General features: G+C 43.8%; 1 protein-coding gene across 6 annotated transcripts in view; it reads left to right on the forward strand.

The window, feature by feature from the left end:
* The window catches only part of NINL (ninein like), a 155,538-nt gene that overhangs the window by 72,609 nt on the left and 55,260 nt on the right, over positions 1-27,669 (forward strand). For all 6 annotated transcript variants that reach the window (XM_054695902.1, XM_037493573.2, XM_037493581.2 and 3 more), the window contains 7 exons: positions 1,848-1,944; positions 18,455-18,627; positions 20,264-20,330; positions 20,446-20,636; positions 21,383-21,535; positions 24,293-24,463; positions 26,516-26,652. In XM_054695902.1, coding sequence (XP_054551877.1) covers positions 1,848-1,944; positions 18,455-18,627; positions 20,264-20,330; positions 20,446-20,636; positions 21,383-21,535; positions 24,293-24,463; positions 26,516-26,652 — 989 coding nt within the window. The remainder of the gene's footprint in view (positions 1-1,847; positions 1,945-18,454; positions 18,628-20,263; positions 20,331-20,445; positions 20,637-21,382; positions 21,536-24,292; positions 24,464-26,515; positions 26,653-27,669) is intronic.

Here is a 27,669-nt window from a genome sequence, read left to right on the forward strand (position 1 = left end):
TCTAGCCCCTTTATTTTGACTGAATGAGCTCAACATCAGAAATGATAGTTTTATCAGGTCAAGCTCCTGAATGCTGTGGACTTGCTCTTCCCTTTCTATTGTGAGCCTTGAAGGAGGAGGACAAAACAGAACATACAAGCACAATCAAAATGATGCCAAATGTGGCCATCAGATCCCACTACAGTTTGATTGTAAGGTCAGTGGATTAGTATTTCAGAGCAATCTAAGATTAGATCAAGCAAAATTACCATTTCATTGTGTATTCATGTATTTAACAAGTACTTTGAGCAACTTATTTATATGCTAGCCAACATCCAGGAGAGAGGGATACAGAGATGGAAGAAATATAATTTCTGTCCCAGTGTCAAATGAAATATGTGCAAGTTTACTTATTCTAACATTGATTCAAACAGCAAAAGATTGGAAATAACCTTTTCAATATGAGATTGACTAAAAGAATTCTTGTAGATCCATTTTGTGAAATTTTATGCAGTCTTTAAAAAGAATCTGGAAGCCCCACATTCTGGTAGTGGAAGTTAGCAAGCTCAGTCAAACCTTCTGACAAGGGAACAAATCAGTAAAAACAAATATCCTGAAAGCAAAGAGCAAACCAGTCAGCCAGAAATTACTAGGCTAAAAATTTGTGATAATTCACATACCCAGAGAGGTCAAGTTAAGCACAAAACATATTGTTTTCCCTGAAAGTGGTTTTTGGTCTTAAATTAGCAACTATGAAGTTGATTTGTGGTCTTAGCAGCCTTAGAGGGCCAAGGAAATATGTCTCAAAATCCAGGTTCACCCAAGGTACAGAATCTGCTAAGTGGCCTTAAACTTAAGGGCCGCTTTACCATTTAAAGGTAAAGCTAAATTGCAAAGAAACGGGTATGATGCTTTTGCTCTCTGGGTTTGTGCCCCTCAGCAACCTAGTTAACCTCAGGTTTTGTCCTGTGTGGGTGTCCTGTATGGGTGGTACCCTCAGCCATCTGACAGAGCAAAAGTCTTGTCAAGGAAAGTACCATTGTCCACAGTTTGAAATTATTCCTAAATAATAGTTAAATACAGTAACCAACATACAGTAAAGATAATTAGGCACACAAACAAGATGTGGTAAGCAAGATCTTAGAAAAAGAACAGGTAATAGAAGTAGACCCTCAAAGATGTGAGGTATTGGAATTACTAGTCACAAATTACAGAACAACAGTTGTTATTATGTTAGGGAGAGATTTTTAAAAAACCTTGAAAATATCTACAAGGAAAGAGGGGATCTAAAAAGTGACATAACAAATCTGAGCAAAGAACCTAATAAAACTTTACAATCGAAAGTGTAAAGACCAAAATTAAAAACAAATTAACAGCAGATCAGACACCACTTATTATACTTTCCTATTTAAAAAATCCTGGGGCCTCCCTCATGGCACAAGGGGTTAAGACGCAACCTATGAAGCTATCCGCAGTCACTGCAGCATGAGTTTGATCCCTGGCCAGGGAGCTACCCACATGGCACAGCAGACCTCTCCTGACTCACCTGCTGTTCTTCTCAGCAGTGTATTTCAGTCAATCCCCCTGTGTTCTATTCCCCACTCTATCTCTGATGAATCCTCTCACCCCTGCACTCTGGCCTGTATCCCAGCTCTTGTATGCATAAATAAATAAATCTTTAAAAAGAGAGAGAGAGAGAGAAGCTATTAAAAAAAATCCTAAGTAAATATTTGAAATAAATGAAATAATTTTTCTCAGTGCAAAAAGGAGTAATAAGATATTTCCATCTGAAAAAAAAAAAAAAAGACACTAATGCATTGTGTGATCTATGGAAAGGAGCATTGATCTTTTTCCTTAAATGTACCCAGGTTAACTTTGAGGAGTTTAAAGAAGGTTTTGTGGCAGTATTGTCATCAAGTGCTGGTAGTGACCCCTTGGATGAAGACAGCAGTTCTTTGGAATCAGGTAAGAGGATTTCCTCCCCTCACCTCTAGTTCCTTTCATTATCTTTTACGTTCTGGAATGAGATTCTGATTGAAGACCCAGTAAGTCTGAGAACTACCTGTCAGTACCCAGCTATTGGGCCTGGAAAATGACCATTGTTTCTTTTCCTCTTTTGTTTCCCTGTTTGTCAAATAGTGTTGCAAAGCAAAAACTCAATTTTCCTTTATGATATATAAGATACTCTAAATATGACTGGCACTTCTGCCACCAAATGTGTGGAAATTTACCCCCTATCAAGCAATTCTATGACATCACTCCAAATTTAACTTAGTTTCTGACACTGTCTACCCAGAGATCAGATGTATCAAGTCTCAGTTTAAGGGCTCAGTTCCACAAGACTGTCCCTACTCAGACAGTAGAGTACTACAAGGTGCTACTATGCATAGTAGCTACCTATGCAGCCAAGTGACCAGCTATAAATGGCAGTTTCCCAAGACCCCCTCAGGTTCAATGAATTTCCTAGAATGGTTCACAGAACTCAGGAAAACACATTACTTACTAGACTGTGAATTTACTATAAAGGGCCCTAACTCAGGAACAGCCAGATGGAAGAAATATATAGGACAAGGCATGTGAGAAGGGACATGGAGTTGCCATACACTTTTCAAGTGTGCCACCCTCCAGCACCTCCACGTGTTCATCAACCTGGAAACTCTCCAAATTCTGTCATTTGGGTTTTTATGGCAGCGTCATTATGTAAACACAGCTGATTACATCATTAGACAGTGGTGATTGAACTAAATATCTAGCCCCCCTCCAAGTTATGATTAGTTTCCCTGGCAACCAGTGACCTAGTAACTTTCTAGGCTCATTAACATAAATGTAGATGCACTTGCTTTTATCACTTGGGAAATTCCAAGAGTTTTAGGGATCTCAGTGTTTAGAAATGGAATGATGACAAAATATATAATTCTTACTACAAATCTCAGTATCAGACATGTCAAATAGTAGTAATCACTATGTTTACAGCATAGGATGCTAATAGATAAAATGAATGTGGGGGAGTTGAAGATTTCACAAGTTAAAAGCACAGTCGATAGGTGTTCTCTAGACCTCTGAACTTGGCAGAGCATGTAGGGTACCACCAACCTGAAGCAGACCTAAGTATCTCCCTGCTGATTCCTAGCAGAATCCAGGTTGCAGGAAAAGTCAGGAGAGAAACTGGGACAGCAGCCAGGACAGGACATATATTTAGAGAGACACAACCAGAACACCCCAGTTGGAGAGAAAGGCATGGAATCTAAAAGGTAAGGCAGGCCAGAAAAAACTGAGAACTGTTTCATTTTAGGCGTGTCACACTCCCAAACCCAAACATCACCTAGTTTCTTTGCTCCACACTCCAAATAAATGGGGAGTGACTTGGGACCATCAAAGGAGGAGACTTGATTCAACACTGCAGACCAGATGTCTGGAGGAATTGAGAACACATCCAACAGATCAAAATAGATGTTGTTTGTTTTTAAAGCTTTAAGTATAATAGATATGCAAAATAGCAAATAATTTGATGAATTTGAATATATGCAAAGATCCATGAAACTATCACCACAGTCAACATAAAACACCCATTGAGGGCCTCCCCGGTGGTTGCAGTGGTTGAGTGCTGGGTTGCAAAGCTGCAGCTTCTGCAGCACCGGTTCTATCCCCGGCTTCCGGGCAAGGGTCCCACATGGCGCGCAGACTCTCCTGCTGCCAGCTGCTCCCCTCAGCAGTGTACTTCGTCAGTCTGCCTGTTCTGGTCTCCTCTCTGGCTCTGGTAAATCTCTCACCCTCCCACGCTTTTGACTGTACCCAATGCTTTTATAAATAAATAAAATAAATCTTTAAAAAAAAAAATACCCAGGGGCCTCCCCAGTGGTGCAGCGGTTGAGTGCTGGGTTATGAAGCTGCCCACAGCCTCTGCAGCACCGGTTCGATCCCCAGCTGCCGGGTGAGGGTCCCACATGGTGCGACAGACCTCTCCTGCTGCCCGCTACTCCCCTCAGCAGTGTACTTCCTCAGTCTGCCTGTTCTGTTCCCCGCTCTGGCTCTGGTGAATTCTCTCACCCTCCCGCGCTTCTGATTGTACACAGTGCTTGTATAAATAAATAAATAAATCTTTAAAAAAAAAATACCTATTGACCACGAGTCTCATTTTGCCGTGTGTGTGTGTGTGTGTGTGTGTGTGTGTATGCATGCACACGTGTGCTGAGAACACTCACATGAGATCAACTCTTTTCATAAATTATAAGTGCAAAATATAGTATTGTTAACTCTAGGTACTGCATTTTATTTTACTTATTTTTTTATTGATTAAACTTTAATTTTCTTACAGTGTTGTTCTTTTTTGTACAATATTTGATTTCTCCCATCAGGTATAGTCCCCAAAAATCTACCACCACCACAGCACCTGTGAACTGTCATCATAGTCCCTTGTGCTGTTTCCTCCGGTTTTGATCCCTCTCCTTCACCATTCCCCAGCTGTATGCCTTAGAGCTATAGTTTGCCTGCAAGTTTTGTCTTATTTTTTTACCCTTTTTTCGATGTCCCTATATTCCTCCTATAAGTGAAACCAACTGATATTTTCTTTTTCCTTCTGACTTATTTCACTGAGCATAATTCCTTCTAGCTCCATCCATCTTGCTGCGAATGGCATGAGTTTATCTTCTTTAATTGCTGAATATTGTTCCATTATGCATATATACCGCATCTTCTTTTTTTATTTAAATTTTATTTTATATTCCCTATCCAATTACAACCACCTTATTTTTACCCCAAGCCCTCCTTTCCCCGCCCCCCACCCCCAATAGAGTGTCTCTTGTTCATAGTTATTTGTTGATTTCGATATTTTCTTTCTTATAGTTATTCTTTTTCCTGGTCTCTTATTTAAGTTTTCTAGATTCCTGCTATGAATGAGTCCATCTGGTATTTTTCTTTTTCTTTCTGGCTTACTTTGCTGAGCATGATCCCTTCCAGCTCCATCCATGTTGCCGCAAATTGCATGTGTTTATCTTTTTTGAATGCTGAGTAATATTCCATGGTGTATATGTACCACATCTTCTTGATCCAGTCATCTATTTTTGGGCATTTGGGTTGTTTCCAAAGCTTAGCTATTGTAAACAGTGCTGCTATAAACATAGGGGTGCAGGTGCTCTTTGGAATTGATGTTTCTGTGTCCTTTGGGTAAATACCTAGGAGTGGAATTGCTGGATCATATGGAAGCTCTATGTTTAGTAGGTCAAGAAATCTCCACGCAGCTCTCCATAGTGGTTAGACCAGTTTGCACTCCCACCAACAGTGCAGGACAGTTCCTTTTTCTCCACAACCTCGCCAGCATTTGTTGTTGCTAGTTTTTTTAATATGTGCCATTCTCACTGGTGTAAGATGGTATCTCATGGTAGTTTTGATTTGCATTTCCCTGATTACAAGTGATGTTGAACATTTTTTCATGTGCCTGTTGGCCATTTGCATTTCCTCTTCAGAGAAGTTTCTTTTTAGCTCTTCTGCCCATTTTTTGACTGGATTATTTTCTTTGTTGTTGAGTCTCATCAGCTCTTTGCAGATTTTTGTGATCAATCCTTTATCATTAGTGTTGTGTGCAAAAATGTTCTCCCAGTTGGTGGGGTTTCTCTTTGTTTTTGTTATTGTCTCTTTTGCTGTGCAGAAGCTCTTTAATTTGATGTAGTCCCAGCTGTTTATCTTTGCCTTCACTATCACTGCTTTGGGTGATGTGTCTGTAAAGATGTCTTTGATGTGCAAATCACGTAGTGTTTCGCCTATATTTCCTTCTATGTATTTTATGGTTTCAGGTCTTATGTCTAGTTCTTTAATCCATTTTGAGTTGATTTTTGTGCATGGTGTTAGGTAGTAGTCAAGCTTCATTCTTTTGCATGTAGCAACCCAGTTTTCCCAGCACCATTTATTGAACAAACTTTCTTTGCTCCAATGCATATTCTTTGCTCCTTTGTCAAAGATTAGTTGACCATCAATCTGTGGGTTTATTTCTGGATTTTCTATTTGATTCCATTGGTCTGTGTGTCTGTTCTTGTTCCAGTACCATGCAGTTTTGATGATTATGGCTTTGTAGTAAAGTTTGAAGTCTGGGAGTGTGATGCCTCCATTCTCTTCTTTCTTTTTCAGGAGAGCTTTGGCTATTCAGGGTTTTTTGTGGTTTCATATGAATTTCATCAATAATTGTTCTATTTCTTTGAAGAATGACATTGAAATTTTTATTGGAATAGCATTGAATCTGTATTGCTTTTGGTATGATGGCCATGTTAATAATGTTTATTCTTCCAATCCATGAGCAGGGAATATCTTTTTTTTTTTTTTTTAAAGAGGCATGTGTTTTTTGTTATTTATTCGTTTGTTTTGTTTATACATGCACTGGGTACAGTCAGAAGCGCGGGAGGGTGAGAGAATTCACCAGAGCCAGAGCGGGGAGCAGAGCAGGTAGAAGGACCGAAGTACAATGCTGAGGGGAGCAGCGGGCGGCAGGAGGGGTCTGCGCACCATGTGGGACCCTCATCCGGTGGCCGGGGAGCAGCCGGGGATCGAACCGGCGCCTCAGAGGCTGGGGGCAGCTTCGCAACCCAGCGCTCAACCGCTGCGCCACCGGGGAGGCCCGAGCAGGGAATATCTTTCCATTTCTTTGTGTCTTCTTCTATTTCTTTAAAGAGTATTTTATAGTTTTCTTTGTATAGGTCCCTTACCTCTTTTGTTAGATTTATTAGATTGATTTTTTTTTTTGTTTTGATAGTAAAAGGGATTTTTTTTTTTATTTCTACTTCTTCAGATTTATTGTTGGTGTATAGGAAGGCTACCGATTTTTGCATGTTGATTTTGTATCCTGCCACTTTACTGAACTGATTGATGAGTTGAATTAATTTTTCTGTGGAGTTTTTGGGGTTCTCTATGTATATTATCATATCATCTGCAAATAGTGATAGTTTGACTTCTTCTTTTCCTATTTGGATTCCTTGTATGTCTTTCTCTTGTCTTATTGCTCTGGCTTGGACTTACAGTATTATATTGAAGAGCAGTGGTGAGAGTGGACATCCTTGTCTTATCCCAGATCTTAATTGGAATGCTTTCAGCTTTTCACCACTGAGAATGATACTGGCTGTGGGCTTGTCATATATGGCCTTTATGATGTTGAGTATGTTCCTTGTATCCCAAGAATTTCAAGGGCTTTTATCATGAATGGGTGTTGTACTTTATCAAAACATTTCTCGGAATCTATTAATATTATTGTGTGTTTCATATTTCTTTTTGTTGATGTGTTGGATAGCATTGATTGGTTTTCGGATGTTGAACCATCCTTGTGCCCCTGGAATGAATCCTACTGGGTCGTGGTGAATTATCTTAAGGATACATTGTTGGATTCTGATAGCTAAAATTTTATTGAGGATTTTTGCATCAGTGTTCATTAGGGAGATTGGCCTGTAGTTTTCTATTTTGTGTTGTCCTTGTTCGGTTTTGGTATAAGTGTAATGTTGGATTCATAGAACGTGTTTGGTATTATCCCTTCCTCTCAATTTTTTTGAAGAGTTTGTGAAGGATAGGCACTAATTTGTTTCTGAACTTTAGGTAGAATTCATTTATAAATCCATCAGGTCCTGGGCTTTTGTTTTTGGGGAGGTTTTTGATTACCATTTCAATTTCACTGCTTGTAATTGGTCTGTTTAGGTGTACTATTTCTTCGTTATCTAGCTTTGGGTGATTGTTGAGTTGTAGGAATTTGTGCATCTCTTCTAGATTGTTGAACTTGTTTGCATATAACTGTTCATAGTAGTTTCTGATTATTCTTTTGATTTCTGCTGTGTCCGTTGTGATTTCTCATCTTTCACTTATGATCCTGTTTATTTGTGCTTTCTCCCTTTTTCCCTTTGTGAGCCTGGCTAGGGGGTTGTCTATTTTATTGATTTTTTCGAAGAACCAGCTCTTGGTTTCATTGATCTTTTGGATTTTTTTTTAGTTTCAATTTCATTTATTTCTGCGTTGGTTTTTATTATTTCTTTTCTCCTACTGGTTTTGGGTTTTTTTGTTGTTGTTGTTTTTCTAGATCTTTGAGCTTCGAGATTAGGTTGTTTCTTTGAGTTCTTTCTTGTTTCTTGATGTGAACCTCTATTGCTATATATTTTCCTCTTATTACTGCTTTTGCTGCATCCCATACATTTAGGAAATTGGTGTCCTCCTTGTCATTCACTTCAAAGAATTTTTTAATTTCTTCTTTCATTTCCTCATTAGTCCAGTGGTCTTCCAGTAGTGTGGTTTTCAATCTCCATGAGGTAGGAGATTTCCTTGCTTTCTTTTTATGGTTTATTTATAGTTTGGTGCCTTCATGGTCAGAAAAGATGGTTGGTATGATTTCAATCTTGGTGAATCTGTTGATGTTTGTCTTGGGTCCCAGTATATGATCGATCCTGGAGAATGATCCGTGTGCACTTAAGAAAAATGTGTACTCAGATTTTTTGGGGTTTAGTGTTCTATAGATGTCTGTTAAGCCGAGTGCTCTAGATCCTTAGTTAGAGCTTTAGTGTCTTTACTTGTTTTTTGTCTCGTTTACCTATCCATTGTTGATAGTGGTGTGTTGAAGTCTCCCACTATGTATGTGTTTTCTCTGATGTCTGTTTTCAAAGATGATAATAGTTGTCTGATATATTTTGGTGCTCCTTCGTTTGGTGAATATATGTTAATGAGTATTATTTCTTCTTGAAATATTGTCCCCTTGATCATAATGTAGTTTCCGTTGGGGTCTCTTTTTACCTTTTTGAGTTTGAAATCTGTTTTATCTGATATAAGTATAGCTGTTCCTGCTTTCTTTTTTGGTCCATTTGCTTGTAGGATTGTTTTCCATCCTTTAACTTTGAGTCTATTTTTATCTTTTGTAGCTAAATGTGTTTCCTGGAGACAGCAAAAGGTTGGGTTTTGTTTCTTGATCCAGCCTGCGACTCTGTGTCTTTTTATTGAAGAGTTTAGTCCATTTACATTTAGAGTTAATATTGATATGTTAGCATCTGTATTTGCCATTGTGTTTGTCTTTCCTTTGATTTTATTAATTTATTCTTTTAATAACTTTTTTTTTGGCCTTCTTTCGTTGTTATTCATCCCTCTGAGGTTCTGGATTTAGGACCCCTTGAAGGTTTTTTTGGAGTGGAGGTTTAGTCGTAATGAAATTCCAGAGTTTCTGTTTGTCTGGGAAGGTCCTTATTCTTTCTTCATAGAGGAAGGAGAGCTTTGCGGGATAGAGTATTCTTGGTTGGCATCTGTTTTCTTGGAGTCTGTTGACTATGTCCCTCCACTCTCTCCTTGCCCATAGTGTTTCTTTGGAGAAGTCTGATGTCAGTCTGATTTGTTTTCCTTTGAATGTTATCTGTTTCTTCCCTCTTGTCAGCTTCATTATTTTTTCCTTGTCTTGGATTCTTGGGAGCTTTACTATTATGTGTCTTGCTGTGTTTTTCCTTTCATCATGGAAGTTTGGTATTCTTCTTGCTTCTTGTATATCAATTTTCAGCTCCTTCTTCATGTTTGGGAAGTTCTCTTCAATTATTTCCTTGAATATTTTCTTTGTTCCTACATCTCTCTCCTCTCCTTCTGGGATTCCTATAACTCTAATATTTCCTTTCCTCATGGAATCAGATAGTTCCCGAAGTCTTTCTTTCTCTTTTTCCTTCATACTTCTCTTTCTTTTTCTGTTTTCGTTCTTTTTATTTCTGTGTCTTCAAGAGTACTTATTCGTTCTTCCATTTCATCTATTCTGCTTTCATTGCTTTTCCCAGAATTCTTTAGCATATCCATTAATTCTTTGATCTCCTGCATTTCTTTTACTTCCCTCTTTGGGGACTCAATTTCATTCTTCTGAGCATTGTTTTCCTTAATGGCTTCCCTCTTTAGGGACGCAATTTCATTCTTCTGATCGTTGTTTTCCTTTATGACTTCTATCATTTTTTCCATCACGGCAATTTTAAATTCTTTTTCTGGAAGGCTCAGAAGTTCTTCCAAGTCACCGTAGTTGCAAGCTGCTGGGTAGTTTTATTTTTTTTTGTGGTGTCTTTTTTCTGCAGTGTTGCTACTTTTCCCTGCTGCCTGTCTTCTAATTTGCTTTATGCGTTGGGACACTGTGCCGCTGGTACTGGCTGGCATCTTTTTGGTGTGTTCTTTCAGGAGTTTCAGAAACTGACAGTCCAAATGAGTCAAAAACTGTTATGCCAGAAGTCTAGTGAGGCAGTGGTACTTTGATATGTTAATGGTCACTGTCACAGAATCTCTCCTCCTTCTGTGTTTAGTTACAAATGTGAGTCTTGAAGTCCCACAGACTTCCCTGCAGGTGGGGCAGCTGGATTGCACTCTGGGTTCCAAATCTCTGGATCCTCCTCTGGGCTCCGACTTCCTGCAAGGTGGAACCGGGCTTGTGGGGGCCTTTAGCACACCTCTGACTGTGCAGGGAACCTTCTCCCTCTGGCTCCACTGGGGCCTTCTGCCACATTCAAGCAGTCTTTATTGAAGAAAGGTCCCTGTTCTAAAATAGCACTTTGGAGACAGGCACACTCTTTTTTTTTTTAAGGCAATTTTTTTAATATTTTCTTTAAATTTGTTTAATAATATTCTGATGTATTTGACTTTTCTTTTTTTAAAAAATAAATTTTATTTTTATATTCCCCATACAATTGCAACCCCCTTATTTTGACCCCAATCCCTCAACTCCCTGCCCCCCACCCCCCATAGAGTGTCTCTGGTTCATAGTTGTTTGTTGATTTTGATTTTCACTTTCTTATAGTTATTCTTTTTCCTGGTCCCTTATTTAAGTTTTCTAGATTCCTGCTATGAGTGACACCATCCAGTATTTTTCTTTTTCTTTCTGGCTTATTTCGCTGAGCATGATCCCTTCCAGCTCCATCCATGTTGCTGCAAACAGCATGTGTTTATCTTTTTTGAATGCTGAGTAATATTCCATGGTGTATATGTACCACATCTTCTTGATCCAGTCATCTATTTTTGGGCATTTGGGTTGTTTCCAAAGCTTAGCTATTGTAAACAGTGCTGCTATAAACATAGGGGTGCAGGTGCTCTTTGGAATTGATGTTTCTGTGTCCTTTGGGTAAATACCTAGGAGTGGAATTGCTGGATCATATGGAATCTCTATGTTTAGTAGGTCAAGAAATCTCCACGCAGCTCTCCATAGTGGTTAGACCAGTTTGCACTCCCACCAACAGTGCAGGACAGTTCCTTTTTCTCCACAACCTCGCCAGCATTTGTTGTTGCTAGTTTTTTTAATATGTGCCATTCTCACTGGTGTAAGATGGTATCTCATGGTAGTTTTGATTTGCATTTCCCTGATTACAAGTGATGTTGAACATTTTTTCATGTGCCTGTTGGCCATTTGCATTTCCTCTTCAGAGAAGTTTCTTTTTAGCTCTTCTGCCATTTTTTGACTGGATTATTTCTTTGTTGTTGTTGAGTCTCATCAACTCTTTGCAGATTTTTGTGATCAATCCTTTATCATTAGTGTTGTGTGCAAAATGTTCTCCCAGTCGGTGGGTTTCTTTTGTTTTTGTTATTGTCTCTCTTGCTGTGCAGAAGCTCTTTAATTTGATGTAGTCCCAGCTGTTTATCTTTGCCTTCACTATCACTGCTTTGGGTGATGTGTCTGTAAAGATGTCTTTGATGTGCAAATCACGTAGTGTTTCGCCTATATTTCCTTCTATGTATTTTATGGTTTCAGGTCTTATGTCTAGTTCTTTTATCCATTTTGAGCTGGTTTTTGTGTATGGTGTGAGGTAGTGGTCAAGCTTCATTCTTTTGCATGTAGCGACCCAGTTTTCCCAGCACCGTTTATTGAACAAACTTTCTTTGCTCCAATGCATAGTCTTTGCTCCTTTGTCAAAGATTAGTTAACCATAAATCTGTGGGTTTATTTCTGGATTTTCTATTCGATTCCATTGGAGACAGGCACACTCTTCCGCGCGCCCAGTCTGCCCCTGCCTTGAATGCCCGCTCCCCCTCTGGGTTCGGACTGCTGGCCTGAAGGGGCCTGGTGTGGACAAACTTCCCAGCTCACCTCTGGCTCTTCTGGGAGCCTTCTGCTGGTTTCAAGCAGTCTTAATTGAAGAAAGGCCCCTATTCTAAAATGGCAATTTGGAGACAGGCACACTCTTCTGCAAACTGGATCTGCCCTGGCCTTGGGTGCCCACTCCCTCTCTGGGCTCAGATTGCTGGCCAGAAGGGACCTGGTGTGGGCAAACTTCCCAGCTCACCTCTGGCTCTTCTGGTAGCCTTCTGCCGTTTTCAAGCTGTCTTTATTGAAGAGAGGCCCCTGTTCTAAAATGGCGATGCGGGTACGCACTCCCCTGCGTGCCCGGTCTGCCCCGGCCCTGGGTGCCCACTCCCCCTCTGGGTTTGGACTGCTGGCCAGAAGGGGCCTGGCGTGGGCGAACTTCCCAGCTCACCTCTGATTCCTCTGGGAGCTTCTGCCAGTTTCAAGCAGCCTTTATTGAAGAAAGGTCCCTGTTCTAAAAAGGGGATGCAGCTATGCACTCCCCTGCGCGCCTGGTCTGTCCTGGCCATGGGTGCCCGCTCCCACTCTGGGCTCGGACTTCTGGCCAGAAGGGGCTTGGCGCGGGCGAACTCCCAGCTCACCTCTTGCTCCTCCGGAAGCCTTCTGCCGATTTTAAGCAGTCTTTACTGAAGAAAGGTCCCTATTCTAAAATGGCGATTCGGAGACAGGCACATTCTTCCACGTGCTTGGTCTGCCCCAGCTGTGGGTGCCCGCTCCACCTCTGGGCTCAGACTGCTGGTCAGAAGGGGCCTGCCGTGGGCGAACTTCCCAGCTCACCACTGGCTTCTCTGGGAAACTTCTGCGGGTTTCAAGTAGTCTTTACTGGTGATTTTTTTTCTGATCGTTAGGTGGCGCCAGAGATCTCTCCTAGTGTTCTTGGGGAGCTTTTTTTTTACCCTGTGGGACAGGAGAACAGAGTGGGAGTGGTGGGGAAAGCTTCAACGGCTTTGAGGTGCTGTGTCTGTCTTGTACCCCACCATTGTGGGGAACCCATGCCCCAAATTTCGTGCCCCGGGTCTCAGTTCCAAAGCCCTCAGGTCCAGGACGCGGGCTGTAGCTCAGTTCAGTGTCTGCAAAAATGGCGCCTTTTGTACCACGCTTCCGTGTCCGGGCGCCTGGTTTCTGATTACTCAGGGAGGGACATTCACCTCAGTGAGGGCCCCCCACGCATCTCCCCGCAAGCCTAGGTCGCAGGCGCTGGGACCTGGGCAGCCGCGATCCGCGTTTGCTTTTCAAGCGCGCAGCTTTCCCACACAACGTTACCAGCTGGCCTGGGGCTGTGTGTAGGTCTCTGAGAATCCTTGTTTTTCTCTAATGGCGCCTGGAGCCATTCGCTCACCTCCACAGCGAATCCTGCAGGGTTCTCCACAGCTCCAGTTCACGGGGTGTGGTGGCTGAAATAGTTCCTTTCCACTCACAGTCCCGCTTGATGCATAGTTTGTTCTTATTGGTTGTTTTACTTTTTTTGTTTTTTCCTCCTTCCTGCTGGTCGGAGAGTGCTGACTTTGTGGGTGGGGGAGGGTAGCAGGGTTCTGAGCTTTCCTCCCTTCTAGTCCTCTTTTGTGGCAACTTTCTTCTTCAAGTAGTTTGCTGGAGTCATCCGTTTATCTTCCGTGTCCCAGTTCTCACTGGGACCTGCCGCTTTTCCTCCCTATTAACTTTTTTTAAATGGGAGATCTTGCAGCGTTTCCCCGCTGCCATGTTGATCCGCCCCTTCTATACCGCATCTTCTTGATCCATTCCTCTGTGCGCATTTAGGTTGTTTCCATGTCTTAGCTATTGTAAGTAGTGCTGCAGTAAACATAGGCATGCAAGTTTCCTTTTGAATTAATGTTTTTGTGTCCTTTGGGTAGAATCCTAGGATTGAAATCACTGGGTCATAATTCAGATACATTTTAGTAAGTTGAGGAACCACCACCAGCTTTCCATAGTGGTTGGACCAGTTTGCATTCCTAATGACATTGTAAGAAGGTTCCTTTTTCTCCATAGCCTCACCAGAACTTATTATTGCCAGTTTTTTTTACTACGGGCCATTCTCACAGGTGTGAGGTGGTATATCTTATTGTGATTTTGATTTGTATTTCCCTGATTGTAAGTGATGTTGAGCATTTTTTCATATATCTGTTGGCTATTTGCATTTCCTTTTTGGAGAAGTGTCTTTTTAGTTCTTCTGTCGGTTTTTTTGCTGGGTTGTTTGTTTTGTTTTTGTTGAGTTGTGTGAGCTCTTTGTAGATCTTTGATATCAGTCCCTTATCAGTTGTATGGTGTGAAAATATTTTTCCCATTTGTGAGGATGTCTCTTCATTTTGGTTATTGTCTCTTTTGCTGTATAGAAGCTTTTTCATTTGAGGTAGCCCCAGCTGTTTAGCTTTTCCTTCATTTTCTTTGCTTCTGGGGATGGTCCTCAAAGATGTTTCTGAGGTGTATGTCATGGAGTGTTTCATTATGTTTTCTTCTATGTATTTTATGGTTTCAGGACTTAGATTTAAGTCTTTTGTCCATTTTGAGTTGGTTTTTTGTATGGCATGAGATAAATGCTACATTCTTTTGCATGTAGCTGTCCAGTTTTCCCAGCACCATTTATTGAAGAGACTATCCTTGTTCCAGTGTACATTCTTTGTCCTTTGTCATAGATTGGTTGACCATACCTGTGGCTTTACTTCTGGGTTTTCAATTTGATTCCACTAGTCTGTGTGTCTGTTTTCATTCCAGTATCATGTTGTTTTATTATGGCTTTGTAGTACAGTTTGAAGTCTAGGAGTGTAATACCTTTGTTCTACCCCTTTTTAGTCAGGAGCTCTTTGGCTATTTGAAGTTTTTTGTGACTCCATATGAATTTCAGCAATATTTGTTCTATTTCTTTGAAGAATGTCTTTTAGGGGGCCTCCCTGATGGTGCAAGGGGTTAAGATGCAGCACTATAAAGCTGTCCGCAGCCACTGCAGCATGAGTTTGAGCTCCGGCCAGGGAGGTGACACACATGGTGCAGCGGACCTCTCCTGACTCCCCTGCTGCTTCCCTCAGCAATGTATTTCAGTTAGCCTGCCTGTTCTATTCCCCACTTTGTCTCTGGTGGGTCCTCTCACTCCCTACACCTCTGGCCTATACCCCAGTTCTTGTATGCATAAATAAATAAATCTTTTTTTGAAAAAAAGAATGTCTTTGAGATTTTTACGGAATTACATTGAATCTGTAAATTGTTTTGGGTAGGATGGCCATTTTGATAATGTTAATTCTAACACTCAAAAAGCAGGGAATGTCTTTTCATTTCTTTGTGTCTTCTATTTCTTTTTTTAAGATTTATTTATTTATGCATAGAAGACCTGGGGTGGGGTCTCCCTGGTGGCGCAGGTGGTTGAGCGCCGCACTGTGAAACTGTCTGCAGCCTCCGCAGCTCAGGTTTCATCCTGCCGGCTGGTGAGAATTCCACATGGCACAGCAGACCTGTCCTGTCTCGCCCGCTGCTCCCCTAAGCAGTATATTTCATCAGTCTGCCTGTTCTGTTCCCTGCTCTGTCTCTGGTGAATCCTCTCACCCCTCTGTGCATCTGGCCTATACCCCAGTTCTTATATAAATAATAAATAAATCTTAAAAAAAAAAGAAGACCTGGGGTGTAGGCCAGAGGTTCAGGGGTGAGAGGATTCATCAGAAACAGAGTGGAGAGCAGAACAGGGGGATTAACAAAATACACTTCTAAAGGGAGCAGCAGGCAAGACAGGAGAGGTTTGCTGTGCCATATGTGGGTTAGCTCCCTGGATGGGGATCGAACTTAGGCCATGGAGGTGATAGCACTGAGACTTAACCCCTAGGCCACCAGGGAGGCCCCTGTCTTCTTTTTCTTTCATCAGTGTTTTGTAATTTTTTTGTATAGTTCTTTCTCCTCCTTTGTTAGGTTTATCCCAAGGTATTAAAGTTTTCTTTGGTACAATAGTAATTGGGATGGTTTTCTTGATTTCTTCTTCTTCAGCCAGTTTGTTTGCATATAAGAAGGCTACTGATTTTGTGTGTTGATTTTTAAACCTTGCTACTTTACTAAACTGGTTTATTGTTTTAGTTAGTTTTTCTGTGGAGTTTTTTGAGTTCTCTATATGTTATCATATCATGTTCAAATAATGATAGTTTCACTTCTTCTTTCTCTATTTGAATTCCTTTTATTTCTTTCTCTTGCCTAATTGCTCTGGCTAGAACTTCCAATATTGTATTGAAAAGCAGTGGTGAGAGTGGACATCCTTGTCTTCTTCCAGATTTTAACGGGAAGGCTTTCAGTTTTTCACCATTGAGAATGATACTGGCTGTGGGTTTGTCATGTATGGCCATTATTATGTTAAAGTACGTCCCTTCTATCCTGAGAATTTCGAGGAGTTTCATCATAAATGAATCATCTATTGATATGATCATATGGTTTTTCTTTTTCGTTTTTTTTAAAGATTTATTTATTTATGCATACAAGAACTAGGGTACAGGCCAGAGGTGTGGGGGGTGAGAGGATTCATCAGAGACAGAGTGGGGAACAGAACAGGCAGATCCACTGAAATACACTGCTGAGGGGAGTAGCGGGTGAGTCAGGAGAGGTCTGCTACACCATGTGGGTTTCTCCCTGGCTGGGGATCAAACTCGTGCTGCAGTGGCTGCAGCTAGCTTCATAGGCTGCGTCTTAACCCCTTGTGCCACCAGGGAGGCCCTGGTTTTTATTTTTCTTTTTGTTGATATAATGGATTACATTAATTGTATTTTGGGTATCAAACCATCCTTGTGTCCCTAGAGTAAATCCCACTTGTTCATGGTGTATTATCCTTTTGATGCATTGTTGGATTTGGTTTACAAAGATTTTATTGAAGATTTTTGCGTCTGTGTTCGTTAGGGAGATTGGTCTGTAGTTTTCTTTTTTTGTGCTGTCTTTGTTTGGTTTTGATATTAGTGTAATGTTGGCTTCATAAAATGTATTTAGTAGTATTCCTTCTCTCTCCATCTTTTTGAGAGTTTTTGTAGACTAGGCACCAGTTCATCTTTGAATATTTGGTAGAACTCATTTTTGAAACCATCTGGTGCTGGGCTTTTGTTTTGGGGGAGAGTTTTGATTACTCTTTCAGTTTTGCTGTTTGTAGTTGGTTTGTTTAGGTTTTGATTCTTCTTTATTCAATTTTGGATGTTTGTATAGTTCTAAGAATTTTCCCATCTCTTCTAAATTGTTGAACTTGTTTGCGTGTAAATGTTCATAGTAATCTCTGATTATCCCCTTGATTTTTGCTATGTTGTATTTTCTCCTCTTTTGTTTATGATCCTATCTATTTGAATTTCCTCCCTTTTTTTCTTTGTGAGCCTGGCTAGAGGCCTATTTTGTTTATTTTTTTATTTTTTTCAAAGAACCAGCTTTGGTTTCACTGATATTTTGGATTGTCTTTTTTATTTCTATTTCATTTGTTTCTACTTGTATTTTTATTTTTTCCTTTCTTCAATTGGGTTTTTTGTTGTTCTTTTTCTAGTTTTCCAAGATAGGAGATTAGGTTGTTTTTTGGGGTTCTTTCTTGTTTCTTGATGTGGGACTGTATTGATGTATAGTTTACTCTTATTACTGCTTTTGCTGTGTCCCACACATTCTGGAAAGTTGTGTCCTCATAGTCATTTTCTCAATATATTTTTAAATTTCTTCTTTGATTTCCTCATTAATGCAGTAGTCTTTCAGTAGCTTGTTCTTCATTTTCCATGTGGTAGAGGGGCTGCTTGCTTTCTTGTCATCGTTTATTTCTAGTTTCATGCCTTTATGGTCATAGAAGATATTTGGTATGGTTTAGATCTTCTTGTATTTGTTCATGTTTGTCTTGTGTCCCAGTACATGGTCTGTCCTGGAGAATGATCCATGTGCACTTGAAAAAAAATGTGTTTTCAGGTTTTTTTTTTGGGGGGGGTGGTAGGGGGTAGTTTCCTATAGATGCCTGTTAGGCCCATGTGATCTAAGTATTTATTTATGGCTATTGTATCCTTGTTTATTTTTTATCTCTCTGATATGTCTGTTGGTGGGAGTGGGGTTTAAGCATAGAAGTACTATCTGTCATTACCTTCCAACTGTCACCTCACAATCTCCATTACCCTGAATGGAACTCCATCTAAAACTCCTTCCAGCTCCTGACTTACCAAAGCCAGGTAGCTTTTTCACTGGAGATGTCACTTCTACTTAGAAATGTTATCATTGTTCCACCAGCCCATTTTGATAACATAGGCAGAGTGGAACATCCCTTCTCCAGTCTGACTTCTCATCTCCTCCGTGCGTTTTTTAATTACCCCTGTTAACTATCCCCTATATTCTTCCAGATGCTTCATGTGCACATGAAGGTGTGTGTTCCCAAGAGCCCCACTCCCATCTGAACAAAGATGTGTGGCAGCTTGTGTGGCCCCAAGGCTGTTCTAATGGGTCCCCATCAGACTTCCACTTTCTTTTCAGCTGCTTCTCATGCTGTCCCACCAAAGTACATGTGTGGCTCTAAGTGGTATGGTCGCCGGAGTCGACCTGAGGCTTGTGACCCTGGGACTGGGGCCAAGAATTTTCCAGAACAGCCATCCAGGGCTCCCCTGAAGAACCAGCTCCGACGCTCTGCATCCCTGGAAAGTGTGGAGGTAGGTAAGACCCCCAACTCCACCCAGGTGCCCAGTCCTGAGGAAATGTAGCACTGCTCATAGGAGATGAACCATGACTATGGTGGGGAGATGTCATTCCTGGGTGTCGCAAGTCACCAGGAGCACAGGTATACTTTGGCAAATGACATTTCATTCTAAAGAGCCTGATTGTGTGCAGGGTAATTCTGGCCCCAGAGCCTGCTACTTCAGACAGGTCATTTGCTTCTCTTTCTCTCTGCTCACCATCACCTTTTCCTAGCACTGAAAGAAAGCAATCAGCTGAGAATAGAGAAAGGAAGGTGATTTCAGAGTAGCCACAGGTTAGATATTTGGATGTTCTAAACCCACAGTCCACCTGCTTCAACACTTAGGGTAGACCAAAATGGCATACCTATACCCTTGTGTATATGTCAGATGTCCTCCTGGGCCTTGGGAGTACATGATAGCCCTCCAGACTCCTGAACCAGGAGATGGACTGTCAAAGCCATGTGGCCTTTGGGTCTACAAGGGACAGATCTACTGCTTTCAAGCTAATCATGGACTCCTTAGACTATTTTCGAGAATCCCCCACTTTGACAGATGTGGGTACAGGGCATTTTATCTGTACTAAGATATACTGTGGTGTTCCAGAAATTTGTTAATATTTTCAATATTTATAAGGACAACAGAAGGACAAACATATATATTAAGAGTTTCTTCGCTCAGGCATAATCTACACCTGGGCAACACCAACAAATCCCGAACAATCACTTTTTTATTCTTTTTAAAATTTGACTCACAGAGATGGAAGGGTGAGGGAATGCCTCATCTCTGTAGTGCCATTCTACATCTTAAAGTCATCTTTGATCCCTAGGCTAGAGCATGAGGAAGCTGCTTTTAGAGTTAGCAGTGTCCTGAATGCATTTGGGGCACACTGCCTGCTACCAGATTCCCACTCTAGGTGAGTGTCAGCTCCAAGGAGTGATGAGTTTTGGTCAACCTGACCCTCATTCTAAAACCAGTCGTGGGGTGTATAGTACCTGTCAGAAATAGACTGACTTTATGGTCACCTTACTTAGTCACAAAAATAAGGAGTTTTTTGCCTGAGTCAGGTGTTGCTTGGTAGTCTGCTGGGTGCTATCACCAGAGCTGCTGGACAGAGACACTCTTTCTCTGACTACTGAACTGATACACGTGATAAGGGACAGGGTGCAGAGACCTGAGGACATTTAAGTCCTGTCAAGGTGGCGACCTGTGATTGGCATTCCCTACAGCTCAGGGCCTCCGTTCTCCAGAGCAGATGTGCGCCAGCGCCGTGAGGTGCTGGATTGGGAAGCATTTTCCCCCTATGAGTTACAAGAGCTTGATAGTGTTTTCACTATGAACTACTAAAGAATTCTGGCTTATGTTCTGGAGCCCCATGTGCGTAGAACAAACCACGCTCTGTCAGGCTCTCGCACTTGCAGATGAGAGGAATTGGTGCCTGGGGGCGTGGCCTCAGGGCTGCTCTGCAGTGGGTTTTACTTGCCAAGCTGTTGGTGGCTCCCTCCAGTTGCCCTACCTAAACCCCAAACATACTATTCTTTTTGCTCTGGTGCTCCCTTTACTGCAGCATCCTCTGGGGAATTCACACCCTTCTCTTTATGTTTTTCCCCAGAGTCTCAAGTCGGATGAAGAAGCTGAAAGTGCTAAAGAGCCTCAGAATGAGTTATTTGAAGCACAAGGTAAAATCTGGTCTCATGTTTAGTGCTATCTACTTTTTAGGTGCCTTGAGTCAATTATCAGTATTGCTATGCTTCTTCCTGTACCACATGATTTACCTGTCAATCCTCCCTGTAGGCCAGCTGCCAACCTGGGGTTCTGAGGTCTTTGCAAGCCCCAGGAAGTCATGCAGCCCTCTTTGTGACACCCCAGAGAGCCAGGTCCGGGGCATCTGGGAAGAGCTGGGTGTTGGCAGTAGCGGCCACCTCACTGAGCAGGAGCTGGCTCTGGTCTGCCAGAGCATCGGACTCCAGGGACTTGAGAAAGAGGTAAGAAGATGGGCCCTTTGCACTGGTTCTTTGCTCGGTATTAGGCCTAGAAAAATCCCTTCTCCCTCAGACACTGATTCAGTAGCCTCACCTTATGATCTAATGTTCTTTGCTGTCCCCCAGTGCTTCTGCTGAAGTCTGCATTTTCAAAGGCCCTTATCTGACCTCCCATTGCTCTCTCCCTGGCACTTCTAAGCACCTTAACTCCTCATCTTTCTTCTACCTGGAATGCACATTTCCCCTTCCTGCCTGGCCCAATTCTACCATCCAGCGTAAAAACGTGCCCCCAGAGCCTGTTCTGCTCCCCAACAGCTATATTCACCCCTCCTCCTTTTCTTAAGGAGTGATGGGTGGGAGGTGGGCAGTGGTGATGGGGCAGGCCCTCCTTGCTGTCCTGGCTAGCATGGAATCATGCTCCATGTCCACATCTTCCCACCACCATCTAGCAAGTGCCTGGCTTGGTGGATACTGAGTGAATATTTGAGGAAATTTGGATGATGACCACTCACAGCAGATTGGAAACTTACCAGGATGTGTGGATTTCACAAGCCAGAAATAGGGATGGCCTTGGTTGGCCCAGATATTTAGAGTTTAGACAAAGACAAGCACACTGTCCTGTTTTGGGGTGTTTGGGGAGGGAGGGAGACAAAGAGGAAGGAGGAGAGCGGGTATGAGTGGCAGTGGTTGCTGGCTGCAGCTGCTGGCAGGTGGGACCTCTGAGGGAAGGTATGGTGGTCTTTGTTTAGGAACTGGAAGACCTGTTTAACAAACTGGATCAAGATGGAGATGGCAGAGTGAGTCTTGAGGAATTCCAGCTGGGCCTGTTCAATCATGGGCCTACTTCACTTCCAGAATTTTCTACTCCTGTTAAAGCAAGCAGACCCTGGTCTCATTATCAGGTAAAATGGGACAATGGAATTTTGATACACTGAAGTAACTGCTGTCATTTTCTAGACTTCAACATCATTCACAGACCTGACCGCTCTGTGGTGCCCCACAGTGACCTACAGGGTGTCGGTCAGGCATGTACGCATACATGGGAAGGCAGGTGCCTGTGACTTAGACTGTAGGACCAGATACCTTGAGGCTGATTCTTCTTGCTGTGTCTCACTGGGTGAATTACTAACTTCTCTGATCCTCAGGCTCAGAAACTATGAAACAGTCATAGGGGTTTATGAAGATCCTAAGATAGCACACTGTGTGGACCTGGCACTTCCTGGGTATGTCTCATTGTGGGATAATCAGAATATTCCCCCTCCTTCTCCTGTGTTGGTGCACAGAGCATTGTCGCTGAAGACGTCATACTTTCCCGAGCACTTACCCCCACCCCAAGGCTCCTTAACCTGTGCTCCCCCTGTCCCAGAGTCCTGAATTGCATATCTTGTACAAATACCAGGTCTCTGCAGTTGGGGGAGAGTAAGTTTAGGCCGTTACTTAAATTGTGGTTTTAGTCAGTGACTGTTGGCGTAGCACTTGATTTTCCTCAGTCCCAGGACGGTAAAACCTCCTCTCTGGCCACAGGTGCATTGCTGTGGGAAACCTTGCCACTGCTTCTTGCTGATGTGACTGATCTGCTGTTTGGTGGGCAGTGGTGCAGGACTGTTAAGGTGTTCTCTGTCAGGCTGGGTACATCTGACAACCAGATTTCTGAATCTAAAGACCAAGAACACTCAGTGATAAAAAAGATAAGCTCATGACATTCGCAGCAACGTGGATGGAGCTGGAAGGGATTATCAGAAGGAAAAAGATAAAAATTGGGTGGTTTCATCCAATATGTAGAATATAAAGAAACTGGACACACAGTTAGGGAAAATATAGAACTTGCAAGCAGACCATAGATCTGAGCCATGCAGCAGGGGAGGGGGGAGGAGAGGGGAAAAATCGGGAGGGAAGAGCACAAGAAACTGTGATAATGGATCAAGGGGGCAGTGGTGGTGGGAGAACTATGGGGACTACACCTGAGGGGAGAAATAAAATATTGTCCAAAAATGAACAGTGATGTAAGAAAATAAATTATTAAATTTTAAAAAATAAAAATTAAAGTCTGAGAGCAATCAAAGAAAAAGCAAGGAGCATGGTAAAGGTACAGGCCACATAAGGTCAGCGACCCACTGGGTCACATTCACAGCGAGAGAGGGATGATGCCAGCTCTCGGCTAGAGCTGCCTGTTCCTGTACCCAGAGGCACAGCTAGAGCAGGGCCTGAACCATGGGGTGCGGGAAACAGGCCAGGTGGAACCTACCTCCCCTCATGCTTCGGGGCCCTCCTGGTGTGTGTGTGCACCCTCTGGTCAGAGACAGACATCCCAAGGAGTGAAAGCCAACTTAGTGTCCTTACAGAAATGCAAGGTGCAAGGTATCTCACCCTGCACTGTGGATTCTGCTGGCATGGCCTGGAGGTGTGCCTTAGACTGTCCTTCTGCCAGAGAAGCTGGGGCCCTGGCAGCACAGGGGACCAGCATGGCAGCCCTGTGCTCAAACTCACAGTCCTCAGAGAGGAAGAGGGTGAGAAGGTCACAGTGTCCAGTAGCCTGACCGTGGGTGACCAAGGTCACATTCATGCACAGCCCACTTCCCTTCTGTGTATGGGGTGCAACACCTACTCTGTGAGACTGGACAGCGCCCCGAACAGCTTAGGGAGCACTGTGACTATTCACCCAGAGGGAGGGGTAAAGCTGAGAACAGATGAAGAAATGGTCACTGCCTTGGGAGCTGGCATCCACAGGACAGGCAGATGGCACACTGCAGTGAGCACTGCCAAGGAAGGGAGTGCTGAGGTCACGGGGTGGACTGGGCCAGGGGCGTGTCTGAGCAGTGTCCTGCGCTGGCGACAGGCCATGGAAACATTGGGGAGAACTGTTCCTAACAGTGGGATGGGCTCCAAGCAAGGAGACTGTGGAGCCTGGAGGAATGGCTGGAGGACAGTAGGTGGGAGGCTTGGATTCTAAAGGAAGGGTTTCTGCTCCTTATTCCTGTGAACATGACCGCAAGTGCTTGTGAGCAGTCCCGCCTGAGGCAGAGAACTTGGCAAGGAAAATAATCTTGCTCTGTGGAGTTGTCTAGCACCTGAATCTCACAGGTCAGCTTTCTGGCCGAGAGGATTGTTTTATGCCTTCACCTTAAAACTCCCCAAGACCGTCACACCTGAGCTGTGTATTTCTGAGTCCTGAAGAGACGTGTGATTTTTGCTTCATTTTAATCCACCTTGGGTCTCTTCACAGACCAGCTTTCTTGGCCACTAGCACGCTCCTCAGATGCTGCCTTTTGAGGCCAGATCCTCATTGCTACTATTTGGGGAGAGATGATAAAATGTGACCCTCGTTGTCTCCCATTAAGTGAGTGTTCAGCCGGGTCAGGCCAGCAGTGCTGGGGGTCTCCTATAGGAAGCCTCAGATGACTGGAACAAGAGCAGGTGCCCAGGGTCCTTGGAGAGTTCAGTCTGGGCATCAGTGGGGTGTTCATATCCCCACCCCCATCACCTACAGAGCCCTGCGACCTTGGACAAATAGTGTTAGGACATGAGCTTGGGGGTTGTTCTTAGCAGGACTCAATGAGGCAGCCGAGGGCCAAGAACAACCTGGGCAGGTCAGAAATGTGTAAAGACCTGTAGAGACAGTCTTAGAGGCTCTGCTCACATGTCTCCCCATCCACACACAGGTCCTGGAGGAGGGGAGCTGCCCCACGGTGACCACGTCATCCCTCGTGTCCCTGTGCTCGGGCCTGCGCCTCTTCTGCAGCCTTGATGATGGCTCTGGCTTTGCCTTTCCTGAGCAGCTTATTGCCCTGTGGGCCCAGGAGGGGATCCAGAATGGCACTGAAGTCTTGCAGGTTTGGGAACATCCAGCATGGGGGCTGGCAGGTATCTGGGGGGCCATCTGCCCAAAGAGGCTGGGCAGAGCCCCCCAGACTAATGTGTGCTCTGTATAGAGAGTGAAGGACAGTTGGAATCACTCTATTAGTTTTTACTGTTATAGTATCAAAATTTTAACTTAGAAAGATAAATAAAAACACAGAGAAAACAATGTTTCTCCTCAACAAATTACTACTAGTTGTGCCTTAAAACACAACAGATCTATCTCAGTATCTGTGGGTCAGGAATTTGGGAGCTGCCCTAGGTGGGTGCTTCTAGCCCAGGGTCTGCATTGAAGAGCCAGCAGCACAGGAGCCCTCTGAAATCCTGACCTTTAGGGGCTGAGTGTCTGCTTGCAGGATGGCAGGTGGATCCTCTGGGTGATCAGGAGGCATCTGCTCCCCCCACACAGGCCTCTCCCAGGGCAGCTTAAGGATCCTCACAGCATGGCAGCTGGTTTCCCAAAGCAGAGCTGAGCATGAACAAGGGCCCCCAAGGTGGGGCCCATTGTCCCCATGTTCTGGACTAGAAGTCACATACTGTTTCTCCTCACTGTCATCCTCGACCCTATTAGATGGGAGGGAGGGAGGTACACAGTGTGAATTTGGGGAGGAGAGAGTTCTGGGCCATCTTGGAAACTAACTGCCATGCCAGGAAGTTGTTGATGGCTCCTTTCTTCTTGATCTGGAAGCTACTATGATCTGTCACTCTGCACCCCATTTGGTGACACTGGGTGATGCTGTTGCTGGGTTACTTGCCTTAAGCAGAACAGCTTGAGCTTCCTGAATGTTCCTCGTGCTTCACCCTTAATGTCATTTCTCTTCGGTGGCACTTTGGGGAGTAGGGAGCAGTGGACCCTCAAGTTTGTACTTTATAAGTTAAAAAATGGAAGGACGTTCATTGCTACATGTGAGCTGGGAATGTCATAGCTCTTTCCCAGATGTGGTGCTTGCCTCTGGGCTTGCATGCAATGTCCTAGAAGGAAGGAGGAGTGAAGAACATGCAACACTTAGAAAGTGAAAAATAACTGTGGCCAACGTGTTAGGTCAACATTGGTGATTTGAGCAGAGGGTGTGCGCCTGTTCTTCATTCCTTTAGTTATTATTATTATGGAGGTATAATACACATAACGTAAATTGTGCTATTCCTGTTTTTTGAAGTCCTGAGGGGAAAGAATTTTCCACTTTCTGGAATGTTTTGGCTGTGGCTTCTCTGTTTAGCAGATTATTTTCCACCAGCAAACCACCCATCCGTGCATTTGTTTCATATGATTAGGATGCTTTTAGTCTGAAATGGCAAACACCAATTCAGAATGACTTAAGCAGGAGAAAGAGATTAGGGACTCAGCCAAGTGAGTATCTGGGGGCAGAAGATATCAGGCATTGGGGTCGTGATACTCCAGGGACGTGTTCAGCTCTTGCACCTCCTCTGCCTGCTTCTTGGTGGTATTGCCTCAGCTCAGGTCCCAGACAGTCCCCTGAGACCTACAGAGTCTGCACAGAGGATTGCAGGGGAAAGGCCTCTCTCTCCAACTTCCTAGCGCTTCCTATGAAGTGGCAAGCCCTCTTCTGTGTCAGTCACTTTGTCCAGGGAAGAGCTTCTTTCCAGCCTGGGTCACACCCATCCCTGAGGCAGGGACAGGGATAGGGAAACCCCAATATTGTCAGGTATGGACTGGGGGGAGGGATGGCGAGAGAAGAAAACTCATTACTCACAGGAATGGGAGAAACTGGGTGTTGACAGGCTGGGGCAACTCCAGCATTTACAGGAAGGACCTCAGTGTTGACAGAGACTGAGGGTCCTCAGCATCAACAGGAATGGGCACCCCAGCACTGAGAGGGCAGGAGAGGGAGGCACCAGCTTACTTGGGCGAGGAAGGGGCATGCCCAAGAGGCTGACTTTGCAGACAGACATGGCAGGTGTTGCCTGTGGGACAGCATGGATCTGGGTCGGGATCATCCTTAGGGATGCCAGGAAGTGTCTAGAGCATTACTCATCCTGCCCTGCCCTGTGGGGTTTACTATTTCCAGAGCCTCGACTTTAGTGTGGATGAGAAGGTGAACCTCTTGGAGCTGACCTGGGCCCTTGAGAACGAGCTCATGATGGTCACTGGTTCCACTCAGCAGGCAGCCTTGGCCTGCTACCGCCAGGAGCTGAGCTTCCGTCAGTAAGTGCCCAGATGTACTGGGTCTCTGTGGGGTGTGGCTGGAGGGGAGCCTCGGGGGATACCCTGCCTTATCCACCCCAAATCTCCAATCTTGGGGTGAGGGCTCTGTACCCCCTTTCCTGCCCACTGGCCATTGGCTCATAGGAGAACAGGGAGAGGTGGACTGGGAGAGCAGGGTTAGGCCCTTGTACTGCAGGTTGGTTCACATATGTGGTTTGAGCCTACAAGCCAGAGGATTGATCAATTGCTGCAGCTCAGGTTTTTCTGGCCACAGAGTTCTAGGGTCACCAACTTGCCCTCACACCTACTGAGCAGCTTAGAAGTTTATTCTCCCTCAGCCCCTTTTAGCAAGCTTCCAAAGAACGGGATTTGAATGGGAAACCCAACCTGCTGCCACTGGAGCTCATGGGCAGAGGTGGGAATACTCCAGTTCAGCCAAGCGCTCCTGGACTTGGGCCAGCCAGCAGGAGAGAGGAAGATGTATTCCTCAGAGTTCACTGAGTACAGAGAAGCAGTTGGGCCAAAAGTACATTCCATTTTAATTGGTCTTGGCTTTGATTTAAATATTTCAGCCACCCATCTGCTCAGATTGGCATTAAAGTTGTTTTTGTTTTGTTTTTATTGATGTTATGAAACCGCTGAAAAGATTGGCAAAACAGTCTCAGTCCTGAGGACTTTGCATCTGATGATTAGGTTGAGACTGCTGACCTTGGGCAGGTCTGCAAATGGGACCAGAGAAAGACTGCCAGGGGTGGGGGGTGGGGGTGAGAGTGGGAAGAGAGGCTCATGCTCCTCCAGGGGGTGGGGGAGAAACAGCCCCCAGAATCATGATTTGAACAGAACCTAGGAAGGCCAAGTGGAGTCAGGGCAACATACACACACACACACACACACACACACACACACACACACACACACACACACATTGATTGCCTTCTGTGCTGCATGAATCACATGCCCATTCAGGTGCCAGACTCTGCACAGGCAGGACAATGGGTAGTCAGCCTTCTCTCCTTC

The sequence above is a fragment of the Talpa occidentalis genome, unplaced genomic scaffold (assembly GCF_014898055.3).
Source record: "Talpa occidentalis isolate TD23 unplaced genomic scaffold, MPIMG_talOcc4v2.1 talOcc4.10, whole genome shotgun sequence".
Classification (NCBI taxonomy): domain Eukaryota; kingdom Metazoa; phylum Chordata; class Mammalia; order Eulipotyphla; family Talpidae; genus Talpa; species Talpa occidentalis.